The 18,544-nt window shown below is 40.9% G+C and overlaps 1 protein-coding gene across 1 annotated transcript in view; it reads right to left on the bottom strand.

Annotated features, from left to right (window-relative positions):
- AGO2 (argonaute RISC catalytic component 2) overlaps positions 1-18,544 on the bottom strand; it is a 57,094-nt gene that overhangs the window by 12,112 nt on the left and 26,438 nt on the right. Inside the window, exons 4-18 of the mRNA XM_066175493.1 lie at positions 17,677-17,858; positions 16,253-16,389; positions 15,985-16,119; positions 14,755-14,842; positions 13,927-14,074; positions 13,609-13,728; positions 13,352-13,474; positions 11,529-11,662; positions 9,040-9,224; positions 7,015-7,174; positions 4,278-4,368; positions 3,011-3,205; positions 1,700-1,834; positions 852-953; positions 291-490 (exon numbers count right to left, since the gene is read on the bottom strand). Coding sequence (XP_066031590.1) covers positions 291-490; positions 852-953; positions 1,700-1,834; positions 3,011-3,205; positions 4,278-4,368; positions 7,015-7,174; positions 9,040-9,224; positions 11,529-11,662; positions 13,352-13,474; positions 13,609-13,728; positions 13,927-14,074; positions 14,755-14,842; positions 15,985-16,119; positions 16,253-16,389; positions 17,677-17,858 — 2,135 coding nt within the window. The remainder of the gene's footprint in view (positions 1-290; positions 491-851; positions 954-1,699; positions 1,835-3,010; positions 3,206-4,277; positions 4,369-7,014; positions 7,175-9,039; positions 9,225-11,528; positions 11,663-13,351; positions 13,475-13,608; positions 13,729-13,926; positions 14,075-14,754; positions 14,843-15,984; positions 16,120-16,252; positions 16,390-17,676; positions 17,859-18,544) is intronic.

Here is an 18,544-nt window from a genome sequence, read left to right as displayed (position 1 = left end):
ACAGGTTGGGGGGGGAAGAGAAACCCTATTAAATCTGCCTCTCCTTGCACATGTTTCTGTATAATTAGTTTCTTCTGAAAAGAACTGTCAAACATTAATTACCCTTGAAGCACCACTGAGGTTCTGAAACAGAAAACAGCACGTACAGGAACATCTTCTGCTTTGTTTCAGCAGCATAATTCAGTGATGAGAGCAAATCCACCCTTGAACTGCTGAGGACATCACCGATCCCAGAATTAACAAGCCCACTGCCTTTCCAATGCTGCAAAAATTCCAAACTCTGAACTCACCTATCGTGTTCTTTATCCACCAGATGGTACCTGGCTCTGAAGGCCACCAGGTGTGCGTAGTAGGCCGGTGCCGGGATGGAGACGGAGCGCGTGCAGCGCACGTACGTGTGGCACAGCTGGTAGGTGAGGATCTGCAGCTCGTCCGACGAGAAGCGATTGTCGTCCCAGAGCACGTGGTAGTGGGAAGGTCTGCTTGTCCCCTGGAGCCAGATCACACAGCTCATCAGCATTCCCAAACATCTCCTCAACTTCCACCTCTGCAGGGGAACTGCAGCGAAATGGACGCTTCCTCAAAAGCCACAGGCAGCAGTTCTACACATTTCAGCTAATTTTTACCTTCAAAAGGCAAACAACCTCCCTCCTTGCTCCCTATCAAACTAATCCCTTCCCCTTTTTTGATAGGGCTGCGTTTTTCAAAATTTCACCTCTGAAATTAAATAATCATACTGAAATGTGCTTTCATCTTGAAAACCTCAGATCTGACAGAAAGCCATCAGATAAAATAGCTTTAGTACAAACATTAACAGTTAAGAAGTTACCATGCCACACAAAATGTCTTACCTGAATCCCAGCATGACTACACAGGTAGAAGTCAAACTCTGAGGGGTGGGTGATTTTTGTGTCCACTGTGGTACCAGCTGGAATGTTTCCACTTTTTCCAACCTGTAAACAGGAAATGCAAAAACACTGAGGCACAACACAAAAGGGTTTTTTTCTAGTCAGGAAAACAAACACAAGAAAAAGATCTATAAAAAGCAGAAAGTGAAGAAAGAATGTGCAAAACTGAAATTTAGTTCCAACTGAAAACCTGGAGTGTCTCTACTATGGAGAAAAAGTGAAAAGCTGCAAAATCTTCTTAGGAATTACCTAAAAAGATTTGGTTTTCTGAATAATGTAAAAAGAAGTTCCTGCAACTGATTTGTCAAATTCTTTTCACCTTCCCACTCCAGGACAGGAGTAACTTTTCCTTTTTATACCTGTGAGGGGACAATCCTTCCTAGTCATACAGGCCACCTCTTCCCTCAAAATCTCTTCAAAGCAAAATGTCAAAATACTCTTTACTTTCAAACAATTTAACATCTGTAATCACAGCATTTATTAATATAACAACCACCTTCATGTCAGCTTTGGGAGTCACTAATTATTGCCTTGAAGCCTAGTGGGTTCCAAGTGCTCCCACAGAGAAGCCTGGCAGAAGGAAAAAGAACGTGGAAAGCGCAACCTGTGAGCAGAGCTTTGCCAGGAGGAACTCTCCATTCTCAGCAACACTTGGGGAGCCTCCTCTTCAAATAGAAAGGACCAAAAATCAACTTAGGGAGTCTCAGCCCCACCCAGAAAGTACCACAAATAAACAATGACTGGTGACTTGGCTGCCTGCTGGATATTTGGGGGTCTCAATGAGAACATACCCGTTCGTTTTTATCCGTGCAGAAGAGTCTGGTGTGGTGCCTTTTCTGCACCACTATGAATGTGATGCCAGGCTGATAATCCTTCTCCAGTTTAATGCAAGCCTCCCTGATAGCCAGCAGTTCATGGTGGAGAACCTGAGCCACACACAGAGAGAGGTGTGATCAACATGAACCGTTGGCATCATACAAATTACTCTTATTTATCTACAGATTTACTTATCCACAGATAATTTGTCATATCCCTTCCTGCACTGTCACTCAGAGTAATGAGATGTCAAAGCTTTCAGGACCAAACCTTAATTTCTTCCCCTGATGAGGGCAAATTACATCAGCAGTTTCCTGCGCCAGGAGAGAGCTACTTTCATATCTGGTCAGCTCCAAGCACGATGCTCAGACTAATAACCAGCATGTCAAAATCTTTTTAACTACCAAATACAAATGAACATTAAATTGGGCTGCTGAATACAACAGATTAATTATATTTCAGACTAGAACAAGGGATAACATCCAGAAGTGCTCAGCTGCTCTTTCCCAGCTTTGTGCAGTCCCATGCAGGATTGCAGACATCAATAATAAGGAAAGTGGAACAAACCAAAAAGCAGTGATTTGGAATGTGGGTTAATTATACATGAAAAATTCAGTGAAAACCAATGACAGTTGAAAAGAGGATATATCAGAAGTTCATGCAAAGATTATTTTATCAATTCAAGTTTAGCAAGTGACCTTTCCTCTCTTTCTCCTGGATTTTGAGAAGCTGACTCAATTCTGTATCTTTTGTTTACATACATAAATACTGAAAACTGTATATAAATGTATTTAAAATATACAGAAAAATATTTCATAAAATAAGGTACTAGCAAGCAAACAGAATAAATACAACAAAGTATCTGATGAGTTTTAACAGGAATAAAAATGACTGTGAAAATCCAGTATTTATTAATCCTCATTAAAAAAAAAACCCAAACCAACAACATTTAATTTCTCTTTACTGCCCAACTTCTATGGGATACAGTCTGACTAATCTATCCTAAACAGGAAACAGATGTGGAACATAACTTGAGTGCTAAAACTACACTTTTCCCTTATTATTCTGTAAGGGGAAATATTTTCAGGGGGAAAAGTATTTTCAAAAGCACATGAAAAATATGGAAACACTTCTCCTGCCTGCTTGGTTAAAATCCAACAAATTTGTTGAGGGAAGGTTTGTTGAGGTTATTCTTCTTGTAACTCCAACCACACCAAGGTGGAATTATAAAATTCCATTACTACCACGAAACTACGCCATCAGAATTTCAAAAAGACAAATATCACCTGTTGGAACTGCCCCTCAGAAACACCATCCCTGTAGAAGATGATGCGAGTTGGTTTGAATCTCGTTGATTTGTAAAACTGGATAAGCAACTCCCTGACCATGGCAGCCAAATCCTGGATGATCTCCTGGCGGTGCTGCTGCACCCGCACAGTGGCACAGTAACGGTTGGGATGAGCATCCATGCTTCCTACAACCTGGGGAAAAAGGCTTAGCATCAAACCAGAAAGCACTTTAATAAAGGTATTTCATGAGATAACTGCACTGTCTTTAATGGCATCTTGCACACTGAGTGGTTGGCCTGGCAAAGATGTGTTTGAAATTAAAATGCGCTTGGAAACAGCTCTGGGTTTAGTCCACCTGTGGCAGCACACCCTGCTGAAAGAGAAAACTTGTTTGAAATATAAAAGACTCATTTCCTGTTTGCATCTACAGGCACTTAAAAACTCCAACACAGTTTGGAGCACTGATACCATGAAACCATGAAGTTAGTTCAGACTGCAGCACAGGAGTTTGCACTCTGGGACACCAAGCCTATTTTTTTGGATCCATCAAACTGAAATGGTGGTGGATCACAGAAATATCCACACCCCTCATCAAGGGAAGGGATTTTTCTCTTAATGAAACATTAACATTCATATCCAGTAAAAGTGGCGTGGGACTTAAAAAAAAAAAACCTAAAGAAGTGAGCCCATCTACACCTGGTTTTCCCTGGACACACAGGTGAAACACTTTAAAACAGATAAATAACATCACCAAAGATCATCATTATTAAACAAACCTGAGCAGCCACTACAGGTGTTTGACATAACACAAGCCGAAGACCATTCCCTGTATTTAGGAAGTACATTTCCAAGAGATTACTGCACATTTTGTGTTTTCTGGTAGCTTGAGTCCCCAGAAACCACAGCTGAGCCAGCCTAGTTCCCTATCAGCAATGAAGAAATTCTGAACATTTCTAAGTGCTGAAGAAGCAGATTTAAACATGCACCAGCTCATTATCAGGCTGCTGATAAATATCAGCTCTCAGAAAAGCTCCTCTGTGTATCAGCAACTCAGGCATTTTACAAGTTAATAAACACATTTAAGTAATTAGCATCAGAGCAAGCACTCTGAAGTTTCAATAAATTCCTGCAGAAAAATAATTTATAATGCTATAATTAGGCAATCAGAAGCAATGGACCACAAAAGGATTGAAAGCAATAAAAAGCATTAGAGCTGAGCAGCAGGAGGGAGCTGGGGTGAAAGACCAGGACACAATTTACTCACTGCAGCAATGGAAGGCTTTTTCCCATCCCCAGCTGGTGGGTGAGTTACATCTGCACCAAGGAATATGACAGGCTGTTGGAATACTGGGGGTCTGGCAAAGAGAAGGGAAATTTGTAGAAGCAGCAAGATTTATGCTTAATAAAGCACATTAAAATTCAAATAAACAGCACTCTGTACCCCTGCAGTGAATTCATTAACAACTGGCATTTGATCAGAGCTGGTCACTTGTCCTGCGGCAGTAATTAAAAATCCTGATTAAGGTTCTCATGCTAAATACTTAGGCAGATTTTTAAAGCACAGCTAATTGTTGCTCTTAATTAAAAATTAGTTTAAAAATATATCTAGTTTTTTGTTTTGTTTGTTTTTTAAGTTGAAGAATTGCAGTTTTTATCAACTGGACCACAGAAAGGAGAAAAAGTTGATCCCTTAGTAACAAACAGCATCTGAGAAAATTAAAGGACCGTGCACATATGCAGATGTTATGAATAAAAATGTTTTTCCAAAAAACCGTCTCAGTAAGGAAGTCCAAAAATAGTAGGCATCAAAGTTATTATTTGCAAAGTAGGGTTTTTTAAAAAAAACTGAGCTTGAAAGTTTTAAACAAATCTTTAGGGTAAGATATTAAACCACTGCACCAAGAGAGGAACACCAAAGCAATACAACACAAGTTTTAAACTCCAACTCTACTCCTTAATAAAACAATTTCAAACAGGGAATCTTGGGCCACCGTAATTTCTTTGTGGGTATATGGGGCAATGATTTAATGGTTACAGAGAAATCAATCTGTTTGCAGACCTTCTTTAAAAGAAATGGGAAGGTAATGTTGGGGACTGGCCTTTTTTTTTTTTTCTTTTCTCTCAGGGAATTTTCTTCTCTTTTGTTGCCTAAGATATGATGAATGGACTGTACTTAAGAGATAAAAAACAGCTAAGTGTCTTGGAATTCTGTTAATTTTGTGTTGTTGTTTGGGCTTTGTAATTGCTGTTATTTTTGTGTCTATATATATATATTCTAGTAAAAAACTGTTATTTCTTTACCTCCAAAGTTACAATAATTTGGAAGGAGGTGATCATATTTTCCATTCCAGGAAGATTCCCGCTTTCCTTGGCAGACACCTCTCTCCAAACCCAGCACAGTTTTTGATACCCAATGTGAGACTTGAGGGCATCGAGAGGAAATGGTGAAAAAGGAATAATAGTTCCTGGATAACCTAATTGTGTGTGCTGAACACAGAAACCTCATTAGGCACCATGTGGTCTAACTTACCCTGGTTTGGTTGGCACATGGTTGTGGCTCCGTTTTCCCCATTTGCAGCTCCTTATCTAAACACGGATCCTTTGACTAAGGCTACTGTGGCTGTTACCCAGTTTGCACAACAGGTTCATAAGGTGAGCAATTCCTGCATTTTAAATTTCCTCTGGACCATGGACACGTGGCTGTACAACTGACTAAGCTCATATCTGTGGGGTTTCATTAATAATGGTGCTCATTGTGAGGAAGCAATACAGGGGAGAGTTTATCCCCAGCCCTTCATCCATTTCTTTGGATGTACCCCACCACCTTTCAAAGGGTTCAAATATTTTTCAAATATTTCTCTAGATGCCGATATCACACAATGGCTGGTGTTGCTGATAGGCCTAATCTATTTAGCATTTAGAGATAAGGTGGGAATGTCTTGGGTAACCACCCTGACATCTCCCTCAGAGACTGGTGCTGCTGTCCAGGAGCAGGCCGCAGGGGTAGGGGCACTAACTCTGCCCCACTGCCCTTCTCAGAAATGAGCCACCCAGACTGGATGGGGGTATGGGTGGAAACAGGCTGGGTGCTGAGGGAATACTCTTCCCCAAGTGGTCAGAAGCCCTCCCTCTCCCTGCCTCAAAGAGGGAAAGTGGGATGGTGCAGCCATGGAACCCACAGACATTACAGCTCTCCAGGTTCCAGCTGAACCATCCTTGATCCAGGACACAGGACACTGGCTGTTTGTGAGGTAGCCAGGGCTCCCTTCTTCTCTGGGAGCAGCTTTTAATGGATGTAAGAGAGACAGAATGCAGGATCACCATCACAGAATCCCCTGGAAGACCACTGAGGAAGGGATCACAGCTAAAAGAGGTGACAGTACTGGAGGTACTTTCTGGGAGGGATGGACAGCATGATAACAACCCTGACAAGTGAGGTGTACAGGGCAAGTATTGTGTGGAGCCTGGCACATCCAGGGCCATCCCAGTACTCCACCTTCATGGTAGTGTCACCACTGAATGCAGAGGACACCTGAGAGACAGTGGGTTCCACAGCCAGCAAATGGAATTTTGAGAGCACAGTTCATGGCCCGATGCAGGCTCACGTTTCCACTGCAGTTAAGAGGCTCAAAGAGAAGAATGCTGACCAAAAGAAAAGGCACTGATGTTCTAAGTGGTCTCTATTTGTTTTTGAAAACTCAGGCAAATAAAATATTAGAGATTTTTCATTCTAGTGTGTACTGTAATGACAGTTGTGTACTTCAGTGGTCAGATCACTAAAACAATGCTTTTATTATAAATTTCAACAGAAACAAGTATTCCTCTCCTGTCTTCATAACCTAACTTTTGCAGGACTACTTATTAGAAGCCATAAGAATTTGTCTGAAGAGTCACTTAAGCTACAGTGCCATGGCTGCAGATAAAAGCTCCCAATTACCTCAGCATGACGCACATTCTCCTTGCAATACAATAACCTCTTCCCCTTTGAGAGATGAACTTACCTTCCCTGTGGCAGTAGAATGTTATTTACACCTCCTAATTTGACATTTATTTTTAAGCAAAGGTTGGACAGAGTTTGTGGTGTTGTTCTTTGGACGTTTTTCATCTGCACACACTGAGTGGCCATTCCCAGCACTGTGTCGCCAACGCGCTTCACCTCCGCTACAGAATGAGAACAAAAAAAATATTTTTAAATTGCAAATCAAACAATGGAGGAGATTTGAACTCAGTGCCAATTATCTACACCTGGAGTTCTAGCAAAGTGGTGCTCAAGCTTAAAGGAACACAATGAAGCCTACCCCCAAACCCACCCAGCCTCCAGAACCTCCCCCCAGTTCTGCTCTGCTCTGCCTAACTGGGTCCTAAATGCAGTAACTAAAGGCATTATTGACTAATATTAACTAAGAATTTTTAAATTAATTCTTATTTTACAACTGTAGCATTATATCATCAGCTTTGGCTAATGATGTGGGCAATGTGGATAATATTAGGATATTGACCACCTGCTGCATTATTAAACACTGGAATAGTAACACAAACCTAACAGTAAAGTGCTGAGCAATATTCAGCCAAGCAGTTCATCAGTTCTTCACTGCAAGTTTATCACTTGCATAGAAAAGTGGCCAGTTTAGCAGGCACTGGTCCATAAAAACTCCAAGAAACTCACTAAATGCTGTACAATTCCAAAGGTTAAATCAAATCCTGTTGTTAACAACAAAATTGTGACTTCAAGGCTTTCGGAGACCCACATACTCTTTCACACAGGAAAGAAATCTTGGCTCCAAGACTGGCTCAGAGAAGATGAACCACCCTCTTTGGCAACAGGAGAGGCAAACAGCAGGGTGGGAAGGAGAGAAAAGACAAGACTGTGGGTATAGGAAGTGCAGCGTATGGAAGAGCGTAGGGAGAAAATGGGGGAGATGATTAGAGAGGGCAGAAATAACTGTAATTAAAGATAATGACAAGGAAAGAAAGTGAGAGTGGTACCACATCCTCTCAGTGGTTAAGCAGAAGAGAAGAATTCCCTTTTAATGCCAAACAGGAACAGTAAAAATGTCATTTTGTACCAAATTTCTATTGCACAAATTAAAGAAGAGCCACTTCCTTTGCAGGCTGAATTCAAGGGGGAAAAAAAGTACTATTTCCTTAACGTCCCTTGCTTAATCTCTTTTCATCTTGTAAGAGCTAGTAATAAAGTTGGAAAATTATTTTGTGCTGTATTAAAACGGTGAGGGATGAGATAAAACAAATCTGCAGCTGCTTGGTAGATCTGATCCATCAGAGAAGAGTCCATGTAGCTATGGGAGAAAAATAGTGGCTGTTGCTCCAGCTGGGCAAGGTAAGTGAAAAAAGGAGGGAGGCAGGACAGGAAAACAAGCAGTCCTGCCTACAGAAAGAGTTGGAAAATGTATGGTTTATATAAAACATATTAAAACCCATGTGTGTATACCATGTAAAAGGCACTAATTGCCACGGTTTCCAAAAAACTGTGGCAAGTTTAGTTTCCTGAATTTTCACTTTCTGTACACCTGTATCCTTGCAACCCAAGTTAAAAAATTGAAATAAGAGAAATAGACAGAAAGTTCCTTCACTCTACATTTTTTGCCAAAGGGAGATTGTGTAAGTAAGCAAAGATGTTCTAAAAGCTACATAGTTCTTGAAGTCATTACTTCTTCAGTCACTTGGAATTCTCAGCACACAGGTTTTATTGAGCATATTATAATCCACTGCCTATCAATGTCAATCCCACCAAAGTGCCCTGTGTTGACTTTCTCACAACCCGAATCTCAAATGCAATGAGCAGGGAGAACGTGGAAAAGCAAATTAAAAGCAAAGAAAACATACTGAAAATAATTAGGTCTTAATATTAAACATCATGCAGCACAAGAAAAATAGTAAAATTAATGTACAGCCTGTTCCCTAACTGGAATTTATAGAGTTAAACTGGCATAAAACCTCTCTCCCTTGGATAGTTCACAAAAAACACACAAAACTGTGACTGAAATGCACCACTTCCACTCACTGACCATAGACTGGTGTTTTTCCTGGCAGAATGACCACGACAAGCTGCAGCCCAGTGTAAGTGTTCTTGAGGTGTCTGAACATGGGCTCCACACTGTCAGCTCCCTGGGCATATTTACAGAAGCAGGGCTGCCCCTGGATTGGCATTCCAGCATCCCTGGAAATCTTCCTCAGCTGTTCTGTGAAGGACCTGGGGAATGCAAAGAAACACATCACATTATCAGACAGTAAAACCCCATCTTGATTTTTGATCTTATTTCTAATGGCACAATCCTGTTAAACTTTCAGACTTGAGCTGTCCAAAAACCTGGGAATTTAACCCTAAGTGCATCTTTAATTGACAATGCCTGTGTAGTCACTGAAAGAAAGACAGGAAATATGGTGTATAAATAACACCATAAATAAAACACCCCTCATTTCTAAAGGAAATTCTACCTTATTTCTACAGAAAATACAGGGTAGAATACTTCTTGCAAAAAGACTGCAACAATGACAATTTGGGATAGCCTGCTCTAACGTAACTCCATCTCTTACCACTGCAGAAAGGGCCGGAGTTCTTCCCTTTTTTCTTCACGATGAAAACAACCAACAGAAATTACCAGCAATTGTCTCAGTGAATTGCTTTAGCATCCATAATAATGCACAATTTCATAGATACCAGAGAAAATGTGTATCCTGGAGGTGAAGGCAAACCTTCTCCTAGGCTGGTGAAAAAAAAGTCACCCTTGGATGAAAGTGGTCGGATATGGAGACAACCTAATTCCTACAGAGGCTTCGACCTGCAAGCCTTTTTAGCTCACTGATAAAAGCCCTTTTTATTAAGATGGAGTGGGTACCCTCCCATAGCTGTCTAAACCATTGCTCATCTTCACCACAGGGTGCCACTGATTGAGAGGGTGTGAAGATTTAGCTTCTTCCAAACCCGTTGTTAACTTGCATGAATCATAACAGCCTGTGAGTTTCAGCCCTGCAGCCTGAAGTTCCTTGCAGAAAATGGGCATTTCCTCTGGAAAAACAAGCACACACTACAGCAGAGTCAGTGGCAGAACATCTCCCCATCCCTGGGAATGTTCAAGGCCATGCTGGATGAGGCTTGGAACAACCTGGTCTAGGGGAAGGTGTCCCTGCCCATGGCAGAGGGGTTGGAACAGAATGATCTTTACGGTTTGTTCCAACCCAAACCCTTCTGTGATTTCAAGATTCAAGTCTGAAACAACTGAGAGTTTGAGTTGTTAAAAGTCCACTGGAAGTACAGTGTCTAAAAGGAAAGGTTCTCTCTCTGCTCCCAAGAGGTAAAGCAGGATGATTTTGAAGACTTTTACAGCATTTGAAGGTATTTACTCTGATGAATCTGCAGCATTCGAGTTCCAACTTGCTCAACAAGATGTAATAAGGGGCCACAAGATGGAATGGGATGCAGACGTTTTCCTGGCATGAAGCAATGTCCTTTCATGGTAAACACAAACCCATTCTAAGCCATCCAAATAATTTTATTTTGGCTCATTATGTTGAAGACCTCTGCCTATTTCTCAAAACTGAGTAACTTGGCTTACACAGCATTTCCACTAGAAACAACATCATGGAAGGGGAAGTTCTCTGGCAGCCCAGTTCTTGACATGTGCCTGGAGAGAACAAGTCCCTCCCCTCCTCACACAATGGGCAGTAAAAAGATCCCCACTGCTTGCTCATCACTAGTTAGGGAAAAATTCCCAAGCTGTTTGGCAAATCATCTGAAGGAACACTGCCATGGCAATGCCACTGGTGTGAGCAATCCCTGCCTTGCATTCACCTCCCAGAGAGCAGCTGAACCACTGCCAGGGCAGCTCCCCAGGCTGCGCTTGTCCATGCATGAAGGGAAAGCAGCTGCATGAGAAAGGAGGGATCAGACATTGATCTGGGCCTGCACACCTTCCCTGAGCCAATGGCAGATGTCACTGTAACAACAGCCTTTGAACAACCATGTCCCATCCAAAAATAAACCAAACCTGAAAGTTTCATTCAAACACCTGAAGTCAGTAGAACAACCAGTGCTACTCATCTGGCAAATACAGCAACTTTGCACATTCCAGAAACTCTGATGAGGAAAAGGTTTTAGACAAAAAAAATTCCTTTTAAATAAATTTTGCATTAATAAATCAACTCCATATAACCAGGAAAGGAACCTAAGAGAACACACATGTTAGCTGTCACTCTTGAGAAACACTTAGTGATAAACACCCATCATTACATCATCTCAGTTATCTTAAACTCTGCCTTAAGGCCTCACTGGTCAGAAACCTGCCATAGAACATAAATGGCTTTTGTTAAGTCTGATTTGGAGGATTTCCTGATGCTGGCATAGAAATCAGACTGGCATCATTCAAAACACAAAGAGACAGAAGATGTATTGCCATGTGTTAAACAATTTAATCAAAAATATGTTCTTAATAAAAGTGAAATTACGGCATTTGCATCCATAATAAATGATAAAAACCACCTTACACAACACACTTACTTGAGATGAACTTCAGTGCACTGACGCTGGGGAGCAAAGCAGGCAATTGCCCAAACCTTTATTTCAATTCCAGTGTGAAATTGTTTATTCCTCATGTCCCAGACACCTTGCACTGGTGTAGCAATTGCTTTATTCTGGAAGTGGAAGGTAAAAATTAAACATTAATGCAAAACTTGATTGATGCTAAACCAAAATTAGCTTTGCTTCTATTTCCCTCCAACTGGCAGGTGATTTATACCCTCGGGTAGTTCTCTCCCCTGCACAAACATCCATCCTATCTTATAATAATCATTTTATCACTGCAGCAAGACAGCTTCTTAGCCAGGTGAAAAATAAAGCTCACATTGTTCATTTTTATTGCTGATCATTGCCTTTGGTTGTATTTATCAGCAGCAAATAGAAATTCTATATGGAAAGTAAGATTCATGCTTGGTAGGGAACGTTAACACGGAGCTACATTTCTACAGTGACTTTAAAACTTCTCAGTGAACTTTCCAAGGGAAAGTTAATTTAAGTACTATGAACACTTTATGCATCACTAAGTAGAGGCAAATAGTGGTTCAATGTCACTCACACAACTCCAGAAAAAATGTGAACAAGCTGAGAAAGGTGATCAGTTATTCAACTTGGACCTGCCCAACACTTTTATTTCTCCCACCAAGCAGATATTACTGGGATGGATTATCTAGAGGACGAGGGATGTAATAAAACAACTGAAGTAATTTTGGTGATGTTAATTACCTTAATAAATACTGAGAGATGCTTAAGACCAGCTACCATGATGTCTTCCTTCTCACCTAGCAGCAGCAACTAAAGCTTCTGGGCATTTTTGAGGCTACACACATGAATTTGATAATGGATTTTGCAAAGAGTTTTGTGTGCTGAAGGCAGTACCTCCCCTACTATGACTTTCTAACATGCATCTGCCATTAAGTTCCCCTCACCTGCTAGCACCAGAATAATTCTTCAAAGCAGTCCCCTAATCAGGGTCAGGCCTGGGGTACCTTAACCCTCCAGTGAAGGGAGGTTTGAGCTAATTTGCCTGAGTCATCTGAAGAATTTTAGGCAGAAAACTTAAGATCCTCTCCCATTATGGGTTTGGAGGCACCAGTCTGTTGTGCACAGGGACAGAATTATATTCAGCTGGCAATGCATTATCTGAAGAAGTTCATCAAAAGCCTTCACAAATGAAGTTATCCCACCCAGCTATTAAAGCTTTCATCTTGCAACAAGTCCTAGTATGTAACTGATGGGAAATCCTGTTTCTCAAGCTTTTTTAAAAAGATATCACAGGAGAAAGATTATGTCAGAAAGGTCATCTGAAAAGCCATAGTAAAATAAAAACCTGTGGGTAAATATTCCAAAACAGGAAGAGATGGCTCTGGGGAAAGCCATGCTGATAGAGATGCTACCTCAAGACAGCTGCCCTAAACACAGTTGCTCCACCCAAAATATTCAAAACCAACCCCAGAAGTTCAGCAATATTTCAGCATATTTTCAAATATATACAGTGATAATTGAAATGGCCTCTGTTCTTCTCCATACACATTGACTTGAACCACTTTTTACAGGCTGTTTCTTGCAACAAACAATGAAAGTGTATGAGGCAAAAAAGGGCATTTTCAACCCAGCTTTACTTTCAGAAATAAAACAGCAGTTGAGAGAGATGCAAATTGGCCAATACAATTCTGAACTTTGAGAACCTAAATTTAAATTCTGAACAATACACCTGTGACAGCTCTCTCACTGCACACAGCAAAATTAATTTAAAATAATCACATTACAGAGGCCATCACAGAGTGTACAGAACCCACTGGACATACCCTGCCTCCATAGAGGATTGAGGGAGGCTGTAGGACTCTGCCAGTCACATCGGTCATTTCATCCTTGACCATTATCCCAAACTCTCGGACATAAGGGTCCGTGTTAAAACTCGCACTCCGCATCTGAAATGATAAAAATGTATAAAACCAAGCTCATAATCTGTGTGCAGTGCACAAACACATCAGTCAGTACTTGCTCAGGGTGAGCAAAATTAAGCCCATTCCTACAGCTGCCTCACATTTGACACAACACTCACCAATTTGCTGATCTCTTCCTGCCGGTCCGGGGCTGATCTGGCAGTGGCTCGAATCATAGTGGAAGTTTGATTGTCAGTGAGTTTCTTTATGCATCTTTGTCCTGCCACTATGTTGCATACCTGAAATTTCCCCACAGGAAGATAATTAAACACAGTCCAACTGTTTTTTTTGGCTCATGACTTTTCTTTCACTGATGCACTACAGAATTTCTCAAAATCTGGCTGCTCAGAAAACAGTCTGCCAACATTTGAACCCTTTTTCCCTCTGACCACCTTCCTCCAACCCCAAAATACAGAATTCTCTATGAGTTTACTTGCCTCCAGAGGAAGGTATGTGTGTTTCTGTTCCTGTCCAACTTGTAAACATGGAAGGTGAGGGTAGCGTAAAACTAATTTATGCCTGTCCTTAAAATACTGAGCTACAGTGCATTCAACTGTTTGTCCATTCTCCTGCTGAAGTGGGAATCTGTTGGAAAGCAAATATGGAAAGCAGCTATTACTTCATGCAAAATGCTTCCCCCACAGCTCCTCAGTACACTTCTTGGCACAAGTTAAGCTTATTGAAGGAGGATGAAACAAAACCTAAATGATTAAATACCAGATTCAGATACTGATCAGTTATCTTCTTGTAAAAAGCTGGTATCAGTTTTGTTCCTTATATTATTTCCTTAAAAATGGGCATCACTATCTCCATATTCAAGTTATCTGCAAATCTCGGGTTAGTAGTTAAAAAAACCAATTTTTTTTCCTGAGGAAAAAGAGATTGCAAATAAGCAACATCAGGAAGCTGATCCCAACTGGCACTACTTTTCCACTCCAGTTGTGGGAAACATTAGGCTACAAATAGGACACCCTGTCCAATTTTAAAGAAATCCATAAATGACAGAAAAAAAACCCCCACCCAACAATAAAAACCTCACAGATCTGAAACACTGCAATTGGTTCAAATGCCATGATACTCGTTATAGTATAAAAATAGAACAAAAAGAACAACAGAATTGGGGAAATACTTCGAGGTATATTTAAGGGTATTAATCAAAGAAAGCAGCATTTTTCAAGGTAATTTTTCCCATCTCAGTAAGGCAGGAGAGATATTTTCCCAGCCTGAGATCAAACACGGGCTTAAAAAGCAAAGAACTACTTTACGTTTGGTGACTTGCTGGTCGTCTGGTGACATTGCACACTCTGTACTTCCTTTTCATTTGTCCACAGTGTGTTATCTCCACCTTCAGACCTAAAAATTGGACAGCACAAATCACCATTTCTCCAAAATCAAGGTGTCAGCCCTAAACTGCTACACGAGACCAGTTAAACAGGGTAATAAAGCCATTCTATTTAGCCCCAAAGGGCAGACCAGACAGAACTCAAAAAGCAATTGGCAGTCTTGAAATTCAAAATTCCTGAGCTTCAGCCGAAGTTCAACACAGAATTTAAGAGACAAGATGAAATCCCAAAGCCCCCAGAGCTCACAGAAGATGCTGAGCACATTCTGCAAATTCCGGCTCTGTACCTCTGAGGAAGCCCAGCTTGGGGAAAGGACAAAAAGGGCACACAAGCTCCTTGAAACAAAACCCCTTATTTATACTTTGTGTCTCAACATGCAGGGTCTGTAAGACCTCCAACTCTCAGAGCCCAGCCTGACCTAATGAACTGGGGGTGTGGGGGGATTGGAATCCCCAAACAGCCTCTCTAGGAGATCATGGGAATGAGGCCATGGCGAAGCAATTTGGTGCCTGATTATCCTTTCAAAGCATTTCCAACCAGTGCAAACTCAGGATTTATTCAAACTTGCCTTGCTAGCACTTCTAGTTGGGCAAAGATAATTTTGTTGATGTTTTTTGGAAACACAAAAGGAAGGTGCAGGATGGATTTATTCTTTTTAAAGCCGCTTGCTTTCTGCCAAGAGTATCAGGAAGGAAGGATCTCCATTTTGCAGAAGAAGCCTTCAGTGAACAAAACCAGTAAGATTTCTTCCTCCTGTTCTCTTTGATTTAGTCACTACACACTAGAATAACTGCTATTTACTTCCAGGAGAGTATATGCAGGACAGATTCCTAAGTGTGCAAAAACATACAGCTGAACTATTAGTAAAATCAGAAATATTATACACCTGACATCAGTAATTGGAAAAAAATTAAGATTGAGTAATTAAAAAAAAAAATGAAATCCCAGTCTTTGTACATATTTAGAAATCATCAGATTAGGAACTGGAATATTTTTGTCATGCAACTGGGATTGGTACTACTGACAGGTTTCAAAAGCAAAAAATATGAAATTTTTGTCTCCCAATAAGACAACTGCTGTAGAAAATATTTAAAACACATAATGGCAACATATCAGACAGAATAAAGCAGCTGTATATAATTTCTTTATTACCTTTTATTTCTTTGGTAAACTTTACCCTTTGGGAATCTGTCAGAGGTTTTTGTTGTTCTTCAATACTTTTGAAGTCCAGAACTTCACAGACAAACTCAATAACTGGCTGTGCTTTGTAAAATGCAGTTGCAGACACTGCGGACAAAAACATTAATAGTGTGTTAAAACAATACAGAGGAAATTCTTAGGAAATCCAGCAAATGGAACTAAATTTTTGCCTTTCCATTAAGGAGCAAGAAGAAACAAGAAAATATTTCCTGGTACCTACCATCAATATTTAACATCATTTTCCATAATGAAGGTCTGACTGACTGATGGAAGCCAAACCAGACTTCTCTGCCACCACCCAAAGGATTTGAGCACCCTTCTGATGCTGTAAAGAAAGATCTCCCCACAGGAGTATACCTGCAAGAAAGCAAATAAATTCACATCAGAAAACTAAACCAAAAATTGCAATAAAGCCATAACTAATGCCAATTCCTTTTCACAAAAGCACAGAAACATCACTGTTTAAAATTACCAGTAATCTGAGATTCCTGGCAAGACTCAGGTTACACCTCTCAAAACCCAGCTTGTTACAGTAAGAAACTGTACTACTCAAATACAAATTTATTTTCAGTATATTCCTTAATATATCTACTAATTCCAACAAAAAAAGCATTAATAACTTTTTATTTGTACTCTATTAAAACTTCAGCTGTGCCTCCATAAGAAAAGAATTAAAAGTCTCTGCTATTAAAACACCAATGTAACAACCTCTCTCCATACAATGAATTATAGACATTATGTGAGGGTAAATTAGTGACCTAACAAATATTTCTGATCCATCTTTCATTTTGATAATTAAGTAAACTGCAACTTAAAAATAGCAAACAAATAATATCCAGAGCCAATGTCTTCCTCTGAACAAAGGTATCAGACATTCTGGGCTGTTTTCTGTGCTGTAAAACCTGATTAAAGTAATTTTACTCTTTTTTTTTAATTCTAAATTTGACGATAAAGTCAACACACTATAAGGCCATTTAAAGTCATTTACATATATTTAACTCATATTACCTGTTTAGAGCTTCAATATGGGAAAGTTAAACCCTACTAAACTTTGTTCTCTGCTTTCTAATTGAATAGAATTTGCACAGTGGTCTTAAGTGACTTGTGTCATAGCAGCAGAATTAAGCCCAATATCTCTTGGGTATGACTAAAAATGCTGTATGTCCCACTTGAAAAACAAACAAATAATATTCAAGTTTTTCTTTCCTATCAAAATAGCCACACTGGGTGACACTAATGTCCCCCTAGCACCGTAACCTTTGTACAAAATTGGCAATAAACATCTGTCCAAGGACACACAGGAACAAGGTAAGAAGTTGTTTAAAATCCACCCATCCACACCTACCAACCTCCAAACACTTCCCACTCAGGGAGGGCCTCCTTCTCCAAGGCTACGGAGGAAAGAGGGAGATGGCAGAGCCCCCTGACCTCAGAGCACAAACATGGGGCCAGTGGGAGACCTCTGGGGAAAGGCTGAAGGCTCTGAATTCCCCTGGGAGAGCAGGAAAGCACCGACGGCCTCCTGCCTGAGCCTGCCATTGCCACACAGCCACGACTCTGGCTGGGCTGTGGGAGCACAGACTGCTCAAAGAGCCACCAAAGCACCCAAGTCACGCCTAAAGCACCTCAAGGGCTTCCTCTCACCTCATGGAAGGCAAGTGCCTCATCACCACATCCAGGGCCTGGATGGTCTCAAACGGGACACTCGGCAGCCGGCCAGAAAGAGCATCATGTAAAGCCTGCAAACTCACACAGGACATCCACTTTATTGCCACCTTAAATATTCTGTCCTTTCCTTCTCCTGGCAGCGTGACCTCCAGCTCCACCTGCAACAATGCCAAACAACAAACCAAGATGATTCTTTCCATTGAAAGGGGGGAAATCAGAAGGCACAATGGATTCCACTGAGCAGTGCTATGAAGCAGGGGAGGAGAAGAAAAGCTAGGATGAAGCAACAGCACACGTTAGGTACAGCCTCATTTTACAGCTCTATCTTCCCAAAGGGGTATTTCAGAAGCCTGGAGTGCCTCCCAGCTGGCATCCATCTCCTCTGTAGAGGCAACACTGGAATTTGGAGGCACTTGTACCAATGGGGAGATCTCGGCTCAAAGATCCCATAACTTCATTTCAGGTCTCTAACACATCCCAGTGTGTTCCCTGTGTGATCCCTAACACATCCCATCACTGCTTGTGTCAGCTCCTGCGTGCCTGAAATAAGGAAGGGGGTATCACCACCTGCCAAGATTCATGAATTTTTGGTATTTGCTCTCGAGAGCACCAGAGTTCTTGACATACTATTGCTGCAGACACAGTTCAAACAAGAGAAGAAAGGAGTTTTAAAAGAAAGGAAAAAAAATCATCAATCATCCAAACAAAACAAAAACCCCACAAAAGCCACCAAGCCAAAACTCCTACTTTTAAAGAAAAGAAAGAATAAACTACAACCCCCAAGTACCAGTGATGGTATCAGGTAGGGAACAGGGGCATTTCTTTGCCACATTATGCCCCACTT

This window comes from Chamaea fasciata, unplaced genomic scaffold, assembly GCF_029207755.1.
Source record: "Chamaea fasciata isolate MVZ Bird 193981 ecotype frontalis unplaced genomic scaffold, bChaFas1.0.hap1 SCAF_1, whole genome shotgun sequence".
Lineage (NCBI taxonomy): Eukaryota > Metazoa > Chordata > Aves > Passeriformes > Sylviidae > Chamaea > Chamaea fasciata.
This window is presented reverse-complemented; position numbering and strand designations above follow the sequence as displayed.